This window comes from Carlito syrichta, unplaced genomic scaffold (genome assembly GCF_000164805.1).
Source record: "Carlito syrichta isolate Samal-C Ts95f unplaced genomic scaffold, Tarsius_syrichta-2.0.1 Scaffold315497, whole genome shotgun sequence".
Classification (NCBI taxonomy): Eukaryota; Metazoa; Chordata; class Mammalia; order Primates; family Tarsiidae; genus Carlito; species Carlito syrichta.
In genome coordinates, this window is record NW_007259593.1 from 850,494 (window position 1) to 862,273 (window position 11,780).

General features: G+C 55.2%; 1 protein-coding gene across 1 annotated transcript in view; it reads left to right on the forward strand.

Annotated features, from left to right (window-relative positions):
• The first annotated feature begins 214 nt into the window (after window positions 1–214).
• Window positions 215–11,780, forward strand: part of TECPR1 (tectonin beta-propeller repeat containing 1) — a 25,533-nt gene continuing 13,967 nt past the window's right edge. The window contains exons 1-11 of the mRNA XM_008072900.2: window positions 215–456; window positions 908–1,090; window positions 1,326–1,448; window positions 2,319–2,444; window positions 4,009–4,183; window positions 4,299–4,399; window positions 6,053–6,154; window positions 7,299–7,444; window positions 9,634–10,124; window positions 10,548–10,693; window positions 11,592–11,747. Of these exons, the coding sequence (XP_008071091.1) occupies window positions 232–456; window positions 908–1,090; window positions 1,326–1,448; window positions 2,319–2,444; window positions 4,009–4,183; window positions 4,299–4,399; window positions 6,053–6,154; window positions 7,299–7,444; window positions 9,634–10,124; window positions 10,548–10,693; window positions 11,592–11,747 (1,974 nt within the window). The 5' untranslated portion in view covers window positions 215–231. The remainder of the gene's footprint in view (window positions 457–907; window positions 1,091–1,325; window positions 1,449–2,318; window positions 2,445–4,008; window positions 4,184–4,298; window positions 4,400–6,052; window positions 6,155–7,298; window positions 7,445–9,633; window positions 10,125–10,547; window positions 10,694–11,591; window positions 11,748–11,780) is intronic.

Below are 11,780 nucleotides of genomic sequence, written 5' to 3' on the forward strand. Positions count from 1 at the left end.
CTCGAATGTTACATTTTTTTCCCTCTGTACTTTTCTGGCTCTGCTTCTGATTTGTGGGGTAACCTCTCACTCCTCTCTTTGGACCTCATTTTGCCATCCATGGCATGAGGCATGAGGCGATCATAGCAGAGGGCTCCAAGACCCACCTGGTCCTGATGTCCTCTGGACTGGGAGCCAGACACTGACCCTCGCCCTCCTGCTGCTTGTATTCCTCCAGCTACCACCACTGCCATGCCCAACTCAGTGCTGTGGGCAGTGGACCTCTTTGGGAGAGTGTCCACGCTCTCCACGGCCGGCCAGTACTGGGAGCTGTGCAGGGACACCCAGCTGGAGTTCAAGCGGGTCAGCGCGGCCACGCAGTGCTGCTGGGGCATTGCGTGCGACAACCAGGTCTATGTGTATGTGTGTGCCAGTGATGTCCCCATCCGCCGCCGGGAGGAGGCCTATGAGAATCAGGTAGCATCGCATGCGTTTGGAGTTGCGGAGTGGGTCCGTTTGTGTGGGTTATTGGTTAAAATGATGGCTCACAGGAGAAAAATGGAGGCCCCAGACTCCCCCACCAATTCCCACAATCGTGTCGTTCCTTGTAGTTAAAATCTCAGTTGTGTAGTGTCTGGGGTCTTTGGGGCAGGAGCCCCTATTGTGTGCTTACCAGAGCAGGCTGGCCAGGTCCACACGGGGTGGGCTCCAGGTGGTTTCCAGGAGCCCAGGATGAGGTGTGGCCTCCACTTCCTGCCCACCCCTTTGGGGCCGTGCTGATGTCCTGGCTCACAGTGAAATTGTGGGGAGGTCATTTCCCATTCTGGAGACCAGAAGGGTCTGCCAGGCAGTGTCTACTGGCCTCAGGGAGGTCCCGCCCGTCTGGGCAGGTTGGATCCACGCCCGTCCCTGTGTCCCTGACCCTCAGCGCTGGAACCCCGTGGGCGGCTTCTGCGAGAAACTCCTGCTGAGTGACCGCTGGCTCTGGAGTGACGTGAGTGGGCTCCAGCATCGGCCGCTGGATGGGGTGGCACTGCCTTCGCCGCACTGGGAGTGGGAGTCCGACTGGTACGTGGATGAGAATTTTGGAGGGGAACCCACCGAGAAAGGGGTAGGTGAACTTGATATCCGCTGTGGCTGCCCCGCCTTGGGCTCCGCCTGTCCCCCAGTGCTGCTGTCCCCAGTGCCCAGGGTGTCTGAGCTCTGCGGGCCGTGACGGGATGGGGTCGTGCTTTAGGCCATGCTGTCCCATTCCTGACACGCCGTTCCCTCGCTTCTCTTCCTACCTTCCCAGCTCTTCAGATTCTTCCCCCAGAGTCTCACAGAGCCCTGCCTTGATATTTCAGGGGTGGACCTATGCCATTGACTTTCCTGCCACCTACACCAGAGACAAGAAGTGGAATTCTTGTGTGCGGCGGCGGAAATGGATCCGTTACAGGAGATACAAGTCCCGGGACACCTGGGCCAAGGTCTCCATGCCTGAATGTGACTTGGGGGTGGGACAGGGCCAGGAGGACCCGAGACTGGGGCCAGCAGAGCCCGGTGGGAAGCGTCACATGGAACCTCATCCCCACATTCCCTGCCTGTGCCCAAGGAGATGCCACACCCACCTCGGGACCTGGCCTTTGAGCTACTTCCTGTCGTAGGGCACTGTGTGTCCCTACACTTGGGAGATGACCACCTGGAGGCAGTCTAGGCCGTGGCCCAAGATGGACAGAACTTGTTCTGTCCCAGGTGTCTGAGCCACTCTGTCCTGGACGGAGCCTCAGTCAGGCACTTTTCCTCCTGTCCCTCGCCAAGGGAGGCATGTCTGTCTCTAGTGTTGTTCCCACAATCAGGAAACCTCCCAGCTTAGGGAGGAGAGGCTAGAGTGGGCTCTGCTGTGGCCCCAAGTGAGAGGAGGCCTTGATGCTCACCAGGCCTGTCTGGAGAGTTCACGGCTGTGAGATGGGGCTGCCCAGCTTGACTGCCCTGGGGCTGGGAGGAGCTGGAACAGCAGGGTGCAGGGCCGCGCTCTGTCCTCAGCCCTGTTCTAGGCCAGGAGGAGTCACAGTGGTCAGGTCACTGGGAAGCCTGGAGCTGAGACCTGCAGTGCATCTGCCGTCCACATGGGAGCAGCAGTGGCCACTCGGGGCCAGCGGCCCAGGCCTGGTGGCCAAAAGGAGAGCAAGGCCGAGGGGACCCAGGGCCCAGAACCTGCAGTCCTGATGCTGTCATCTCTGCAGAGTCAGACAGTCAAACTGGAGAATGGAAGGCCAGAGGGGAGTGGACAGGGAGGGCGTGCATGTCCGGCACACACTGGGTCCTGACTGCCCCCACTTCCTGCCTTTTTGTTTCAGATCCCCTCAAAGGATGACCCCAAGCAACTGCCCGACCCCTTCAACGACCTCTCTGTGGGGGGGTGGGAAATCACAGAGGAGCCCGTGGGCCGCCTGTCAGTATGGGCTGTGTCTCTGCAGGGAAAGGTAAGGCCCAGCCCTTCCCGTGCCCAGGATGAGAGTCGGCTACAGTCAGGGTAGGGCAGGAGACAAGCTGCCTTGCCTTGTCCTCCCAGAGGTGACAGAAGGGTGAGGGCTGCCTCCTTCTGGCCTGTGGTGCCTGGGGCTGACGCTTCCGACACAGCTGGTGTGTTTCCGGGCTCCCCACGATCCCTTCTGTGGGACCCGTCCTGCGGGCCCCTGAGTCTCACCCCTCCCAGAAGCCTCTGATCTTCTATCCCACGCCTGTTCCTAGTCCCTCGACTGAGCTCCCAGCATGCTGGTGAGCACCCACCCTGGGCTCAAGTGCCATCGGTGTTGCCTCCTTAAGACAGATTCCAAGCCCCCTGCCAACTTCCTCGTGGCGCCCCTCCCAGTCCCGGGAGTGCTGTGGGTGGGTGGGTGCAAGGCTCGCGGATGGCAGGATCGGTGAGTGGATGTGTGGATGGGTGGAGGCTGGGTCTGACAGTCCAGGGAGAGGCGATCCTGTCTCGGGGAGTTAGTGACCTAAGCAAAGGAATCAGACCAACTCCTGATGGCAGCCGCGGAAGATTGTCTTGAAGACAAGGACTCAACACTTGAGTTGTGGTTTCATATGCACTTTATGGTTATTTAGTAACTGACTGAAAACTGACCATAGTTCTCCAGTTGGCTCTGGGGCTGTCAAAGGTTTTATTTAGCAGCTTAGTCTGGGCCTTGTTGGCCCAGACTTAGGTTAACAGCTGCTCCCTCTGAGCCATGCTGAAGGGCAGTGGGGAGGGGCCGGTCAGAGTGAGAGAGCTGGCCTGTGACAGAGCCCTCGATGGAGGGACCACGCCCACCTGGATGCAAAGAGAGGGAGAACAGGGGCTTCAGAGCAGTGTTTGTGTTCCCCGAGTGTCAGCTGCGAGCTGGCAGTGCCCTGTGCCCCACCCATGGAGCCTGAGGGTGGGACCAGGATCTGGGCTCCCGCAGGAGCTGGGGAGACAGGTGGGCCCTGAAGCCAGCTCCCAGGCCTGGTCCTGAGGGCCACTTGTAAGGGTGGAGTAGCAGGATTGGGCGACCAGGGTCCTCAGTCTGAAGACAGCTTTCGGAGGAGGTCACCAGCCCTCTCTGGGCTAGAAAGCAGCGTGCCGCCTCCTCCTGATGAAATGTGCCAAGCAGTTCTGACAATATGAGCGAGAGAAAGACTGACATCTTCGACCTTTGTAACCATTTCACCACCTGGACCTGACTTCGCCTAGAGGCGGGTGTCCTGAGAACACATCACCACAAGGGGGCGCAAAACACACGGGCTGGCTTGGAGTGCCTGAGGCTGGAGTCAGGTGGTGGGTGGGCGAGTGGGCGACTCTCAGAGCAGGCCAACAGAATGAGTCTATCCCCCAGAACCAGGGTTTGCGTTTTTCCCCAAGGGTGAAGGGATCACCTGACTCTACTGGCAATGGGTGGGTCGGGACAATCAGGGCATCAGCCACCCTCCCCCTGCAGTGGTCCCCACACCCCACCAGAGACCCTGTGCTTGGCCCGTGTGGACATGCTGCTACGAGTGCCATGCCTCTTTCTCACCTCCCAGGTGTGGTACAGAGAGGACGTCAGCCACTCCAACCCTGAGGGCTCATCCTGGTCACTGGTGGACACCCCCGGGGAGGTGGTCCAGATCAGCTGTGGGCCCCACGACCTCCTCTGGGCCACCCTTTGGGAGGGGCAGGCTCTGGTCCGGGAAGGAATCAACAGGAACAGCCCCAAAGGTGGGCGGCACAGAACCAGCCCCTCCACCCCATGCTGGGGAGAAGGGTGAGGGCGCAAACTCCTCAGTGTCCCGGCTGATGAAGGCCCCTGGGGGGTCTCTTGGGGGCATGATAGGAAGTTCTTGGTCCATCGTGGAGCCTCCTGGGCCTGAAAACGGGATCATGCATGTCTCCGCGGGAGTCGGCGTGGTCTGGGCCGTCACCAAGGACCGGAAGGTAAGGTGGGGATGCTGGGCTGGGCCCCCGAAGGTTGTGTTTTCTGTTCTTGAGTGCGGGCTAAACCCTTTAGAGCAAATCCGGCACCAGCCAAACACCATGCACTTTCTCTTGTCAAAATCATTGCTAATCTCCAAGATGTTTAGTGCCACAAAATCTCCCCTCGCCCACATACCCCTGCCGAAGTGCTATAACTCTGTGTATCACTCAATAGGCCACGACATCTTGAATAATCAGAAGTGAATTCACTAAAACGCTCAGTCAACTGAATACCTCCCTTTCTCCCAGTCAGTGTTGGTCATTTGTATTTTATCAGAGGCAAGTCCAATAAAATAAACCCCGTGCCTGCATCTGTATCGCCAGTGCTGAAGGTCCTGGAGCTTCAGGCCGTTCCCAGGAGAAAATAGAGGCTAGACCATCCCCCCATAGGTTCTGGGTACCACATTTCCCAGGGACCATGGCTTCCAGGGCCTCTTACAGCAATATGTCATCCCCTTTGAGTTAAATGAGCAAAAATGAGATTTATATGAGCAGTGCTCATAGTTGTCAGACAAATAAGTGATTGTGCTCACTTTATTTGGGTTAAGGAGACAGTTTAGATATTCAATAAATTTTGTAAAAAGGGACTTTTTTTTCATTAATTAATCCCTACCCTCCACCCCCACTTCGGGAATTCTGACTAGAACAGGTGAGTACTGATAGCACAAAGTCCCCAGTGGGTTGAAACAGTGAAGCCACCGTGCAGAAGGATAAGAACAGCCTTGAGGGGAATGCAGTGAGCTGGGGTGGGGTCAGAGGGTGAGCCAGGCGAGTCGTAGAGCTACAAGGAGGCCTGAGGAAAATCTGGTTGGATTGTGTGTATTTTTACAAGATGATGTGAAAAAAAGTCGAAGAGACTATTTAAAAAGTTAAGGAGAAAAAAAAGTTTTAAAGAGACTATTTCGGCCAGGCATGGTGGCTCATGCCTGTAATCCTAATACTTTGAGAGACAGAGGTAAAATGATTGCCTGAGCCTAGGGGTTCGAGACCAGCCTGGGCAATTTGGCAAGACCTCGTCTCCACAATAAATCAAAAAATTAGCTGGGTGTGCACCTATAGTTCCAGCTACTTGGAAAACAGTATAAGGCTCTCTTGAGCTTGGGAAGTCAAGGTTGCAGTGGTTTTGAACATGCCACTGCACTCCAGCTTGGGCAAGAGTGAGATTCTGACTCAAAAAAAAAAACAAAAAAAATGAATAAACAAACAAAACTATTTCCTAAAGCACTGAGAATAGACCCAAACTGGGTTATTTAAAGAAATCATTTTCCTAAAAAACATTACTAAAGTCATTGTTTTCCACAGAAGCAAACTTGATTCAATAAAGTGACTTTTTCCAAGCATTAGGCCAGAGAATAGGCAGGAACTTGCCAGGACAGGTGTGACTGAGGCCAGGTGACCCTTAGTGCTTTAGCCTTTGGTTTGGAATGGTGCCAAGCAAGGAAGACATGGGCCTAGGTGTGGGGAGAGGGACATGGGTAGATACTTCCTAAATGATATGTCCTGATCATATGTGGCATGAACCGAAGGATCAAATTGTTCATTTGTTCTTCTTGAAAATGAAAAAAAAAAAAAAAAAAGCCTTTTAGCGGGCTTGTTTATTTCTCACTTTCCCAGGTGTGGTTCCGAAGGGGCGTCAATTCTCACAATCCCTGTGGCACCAGCTGGATCGAGATGGTTGGAGAAATGATGATGGTGAACGTGGGCCTGAACGACCAGGTGTGCACTTGGGCCCATGTCTTGTAGATAGTAGCTGTCTCACAATTGATGCAATGTGTTGCCTGGTGGTCTACTGTCCCTTCGCATCACTGGGGCTCATGATGGTGATGTGATGGGGGTTCCATTGCCCCTGCACACTCCCAGCCAGGGTTCCAGAGCTCTTGCTTATTCCCCAGTTGATTCCCTAAGTACCCTCAGAGCGGTGAACATGGATCTGGGGGTGCTGAGGAGTATGCGCCCTGAGACTGGAAGGTTTCACGGAGAAATGTGTGGGTGAAGTCAGGTGTGATTGTCACCAAAGGAAGGAGGATGCTGATTTCCTCATGCTGTCTCTTAAGCACCAGCTGCACAGTTTGACAGTGTAGCCTCCTTCTCATAGATGATGAGATTTGGGTACTTTGAAGCCTAAAGGATGCAGCCCTTGCTGTGAAGGTGACACTCCCCACCCTGCTGCAGTGCACTAAAAACTTTCCAGGGTACCAGACTTCCCTCTTCACCACTCCCTCCCACTCACCCTGGTACACCTGCTGGTGACTGTGACCAGCTCAGCCTGCCATGGCTAAGTGACAGGGATGCCACAGCCCATCCATCCAACAAAGCTACCTGGCCCTTTAGCAAACCATCCTTCCTTGGCACCCAAAGGCAGAGGGTAGGATGCCTGCCTGGCCACCTTTCCCATGGAAAGTGAGGTCAAAATCAGGGAGTTACTTTGCATCTTAAAAAGAACAGGGCTACTTCTGAGTTCACTGGGGAGTCAGTTTCCCAGCAGAGGTCACACGGAAGACAGAGACATAGGTGGACATCACATCCCAGCACAGTGCCCGCCAGCCCTACCTCTGGACCTTGTCACCTCAAAGCCCTGGGTCTGCCTGAGGTCAGGGAGCCAGAATCGGGTCCCTGCTTCTCCTGAGCTTGCTGCCATGTCCTCTTCCTGCATGTGACTTCTGCGCCCACCCCATGGCTCTTCCTGGACCTCCCTAGTCCAACCCACACTCATGCATGTACCCCCTGCACATAGGGGATCCTGCCTTTGTTTGCAGATGTGTCCCTTACCCTCCTGTCCTCCCTCCAGACCCCTAGTCATCGAGAGGAGCTCCCAGGTCTGCACCCAGCCTACGCAGAGCAGCACTTCTCTCTTTTCTAGGTCTGGGGTATCAGCTGTGAGGACCGAGCCATGTACTTCCGTCAGGGTGTCACCCCCAGTGAGCTCAGCGGGAAGACATGGAAGGCCATCGTCGCAGCTCGAGAGTGTGATCGGTCGCACTCCGGCAGCTCATCAAGTCTTCTCAGGTGATCTGAGGGCGGCAAGACACAGAGGAGTTGGGCTGGGCATGGGCTACCTGTGGCCTCAGCGGGCACATCCAGAGAAGGCTGTCACCAGGCAGGAGAAAATGGGTCTCCAGCCCACCAGAGCCACAGCTGTCCTGCCCTCAGTCTTGTGCCTCAGCCCACAGAGAGGAGATCATGGGGTCAGCCTAGGGGCATCCTCGGACACTCTGGGCTGCTAAGGGCGGCACCTGGGAGCCGACGAAGTCTGGGACGTCATGATGGAGCCAGGAATCCACCCGAGCAGGGCTGGCCCATTGGTTGTGAAGTCCAAAGAGCTAGGAGGCAAAAGGCTTCTTTGTGGGTGGGTGCTAAGGACCCTCTGTCGAAGGGAACTGAGGACAGGATAGAACGTCTTTTTCTTGCAGAGCAGTGGTCTCAGAAGTGCTGTGCACCAGTAGCTCTCTGGGCCCCACCCAGAGTTTCTATTTGAGATGTTGCGTTTCTCGCAAGGTCCCGGGTAGGGTTGCTGCTGCTGCTGCAGTTTTGGGGATCCCACTTCAGGATCTGTGGGTCTGAAGAGCATGGGTGAGTCCCAGCTCTGCCCACCAGCCACGAGCGCACAGACAGGTGACTGGGCACCCAAGCTGAGGATGCCTCAGCTCTACAGGGAGTGCCCACAGATGTTAGCCTAGAAGGAGATGGCACGTGAGACCCTGGCTCCGCAGCCAACCACGTTCCCATCTATGGCTCAGACTCTCCCCAGACCCTGGTCCCCACCCCTCTGTTCCCCACACTTGGTGATCACTGTCGGCACGGGGGCCAGGAAGGAGGCCAAGGAGAGAGTTTGCTCACATTTCTTCTGAGGGTTTAGTCTCCCCAGCTGGTAGTTCTTAAACTAGACATCACTGAGAAGCTTCAAAAACTACTGTGGCCAAATCTCCATGACCTTGGGTTTGGCAGCAGCTTTTAGATGTGACACCAAAAGCACAAGCAACAAAAGGAAATGGAGATAAATGGGTTTCATCAAAATTAAAAACTTCTGTGATTCAAAGGATACTATCAAGAGAGTGAAAAGACAAACCACAGAATGGGACACAGTATTTGCAAACCGTATACCTGATAAGGATCTAGTATCTAGAGTATATGACGTCTTACAACTCAACGACAAAAGACAAGCCAACCCATTTAAAAAGGATAAAGAACTTGAACAGACATTTCTCCAAATAAGATATACAACATCATTAGTCATTAGGGAAATGCAAACCCACACCCCAGTAAGATAGCGCTTCCTACTCACCAGAACAGCCATAATCAGAAAGACAGCAGCAGATGCTGTTGAGGATTTGTAGAAATCTGCTCCTGGGGACATATAATGGTACAGCCACTATGGAAGACAGTCTGGCGGATCCTCAAAAAGTTAAACGTAGAATTGCCACATGACCCAGCAAGTATACCCCAAAGAGCTGAAAACAGGTGTTCAAACAAAAACTTGTATGGGAATGTGCACAGAAGCACTATTCACAACAGCCAAAAGGTGGAAATATCCCAAATGTCCACCAGTGGATAAATGGATAAACAAAATGTGGTCTGTCCATACAGCAGGATATTATTCAGCCATAAGGAGGAAGGAGGCACTGACACGTGGTACAGCGTGGATGCACGGAGAAAACACTATGCTCAGTGAATAAGCCAGATACAAAAGACCACGTATTAAGTCCGTTTATATGAAATGTCCAGAATAGGCAACTCTATAGCTATGGAAGGCAAATTCGTGGTTGCTGGGGGAATTGGAGTGGAGGGGAAGAGGACAGGGAGTGACTGCTTCATGGGTGTTGGGTCTCCATTTGGGGTGACGGCAAAGTTCTGGAACTGGGTGGTGGGGATGGTTGCACAACATCGTGAATGCACTCAGTGGATTGTGTGCTCTAACACAGTTAAAATATTAATCTTTATGTTATGTATTTCATCACAATAAAAAAAATTGCCAATTCCAGACCTCCACCCCCAGATGTGTTGATATGATCAGTCTGAGGGGTGGCCCAGATGTGTCAGCCCCCCCGGGAAGCAGGTATTTGGAGGGAATATTCCAAATATTCTTGACCTCCACCTGCTCCTGAGGTTGCATGAGCACTCATGCTGGAGCCAGGCCCGCCTGACGGCAGTGCGTGTCCCCCACAGGAGAGTGACGGGTCTGCCTGTTTTGTCTCCAGTGCTGGCTGCTTCTTTGGTGATGAGGTGAGAGGCAGCGGTGAGTCTGCGCCCAGCGACACCGATGCCTCCTCGGAAGTGGAGCGACTGGGGCCTGGCCAGCCTCTTCCTGCAGAATCTCTGGATGACTGTGGAAACCCCAAGGGGAGCTCGGCCTTGGGCCCAGGGGCCAGCAGGAGTGCAGAAGGTGCCATGGAGAACACCTGCCCAGCCGAGGGCAACAGGGAAACTGACCCCAACAAACACCCCAGGCCAGCACCCACCCTGGCAGAGCTGCCCTGGACCAATATTGACCTAAAGGAGCCCAAGAAAGTGCCCAGCCATTCAGCCACTGGCTTACCTGAGACCACTGGCCTCTCCTCACTGGGGCTCCTCCCACTGGGTTTGGAGGAGCCCTATGGGGTGGATGACCACCCGCTGTGGGCCTGGGTGTCTGGAGGTGGCTGTGCAGTAGAGGCGTGCACCATGCCCAAGTGGTTCACTGTCCCATCGGGTAAGGTTTCCTGTGGAGCCAGTGGATACTCCTGGGGGGCGTGGGGTGTGGGATGAGGCCAGGGGCTTGGGTAGGCCCAATGTCCGGCTCAGTTGCCCCAATGTGCTCATAGTCCTGAGCCACACATCGGACCTGTTGGTGACCTTCAGAGACCAGCTGGAGCTGTCAGGAGGAGGAAGCCAGCGGCCGGTGCCCCTTGCCTGTCTGCAGCTCTCCTCGTCCTAGCAGTGGTGGCTGTTTTCTAGATTGAATTGTTGGGGTCAGCGACTTGCCCATTGCAGTGAAAGGACAGGGTGGCTTGCGGGGCATTTTAAGAAATTGTAGCTTTCTAGCAAGAAAGAGCTGATTTGGGAGAAAAAGCACCCTGGCCTTCTGCCCGGGTGTGGGACAGTGCCCTGGCCCTGAAGCTCTGGCTGTCCATAGGCCTGGCCCCCTCGGTGCAGACACTGTCCCTGTCCATCACGCCAGCCCAGACTGCCACCTGGAGGAAGCAGATCTTTCAGCAACTCACGGAAAGGACTAAGCGGGAACTGGAGAATTTTAGACACTACGAGCAGGCCGTGGAGCAGGTGGGTGCCCAGCTGTCCCCGGATGCATTTTTTTCAACAGGCATTCATCAAGTGCCTGCTGTATACCAGCTCTGAGGTGGGGCAGAAGAAACAGATGGGTGCGTCTGTGCCTCTGTCCATCTGTCTCAGATGCAAAGCATCCCTCCTGGGTCCTGTGCTAAATCAGAGATAGAGAAACAAGTTCGTTTATTTGTCCATCATGAAAACTTCTGTTCAGGCCCCGCTGTGTTTTGGGCATGGTGTAAGCCCTGGGGACCCAGAGATGCCAGCAACCCAAGTGGGGTGAGTGGGGAAGTGGGGGGAATCACATCCTCTGCCTGCCAGAGGGCAGTGTCTTATTGGACCGAGGCAGCACAGAGTTGAGGGCAGTGGTTAACTTCTCCCAGGCCCAACCTGCCTGGCACAGCCCCTGCTCTCCTGTGGTGGAGCCCGGCGCTCAGGGATCCAGTCAGGTGGGGGGACAGAAATCACGTGACGGCCCTGTTCAGAGGGCTTGGCCCCAGGTTGGACTGTGCTGCAGGACATCCACTGGCCACTGAGTTGGGCAGGCCAGGCTTTGGGTTCCAGTGTCACTGCTAACACTCTGTGCCAATGGGCCCGGTCTGGGACCCCCCTGAGACTCAGTTTCCCCATCCAGAATCTAAGGCATCCGTGCTGATCTCACCGGCTGTTTGAAAAATAGGAGGTTCTGCAGAGACAGCTCTGGCTCAGGGCCTGCGCCTGTCGTATGTCCGACAGTGTCACTATTGTCAGCATGAGAGGGGAGCTGGGGGAGGACTCAGAGCACTGGGAGAAGCCCCTTACTGGGGTTGGGGCACACATAAGGCCACCTACTTGGGACCGGGGTCCTGGAGGCCTGCCTGTGACTGTGTCCTCACTGCCCCGGGCCTGTGCCCAGTCGGTGTGGGTGAAGACAGGGGCCCTGCAGTGGTGGAGCGACTGGAAGCCCCACAAGTGGGTGGATGTGCGCGTGGCACTGGAGCAGTTCACAGGACACGATGGCGTCCGGGACAGCATCCTCTTCATCTACTATGTGATCCATGAAGAGAAGAAGGTGCCCAAGAGAGGGTTGGGGCCGGGGGCGTCT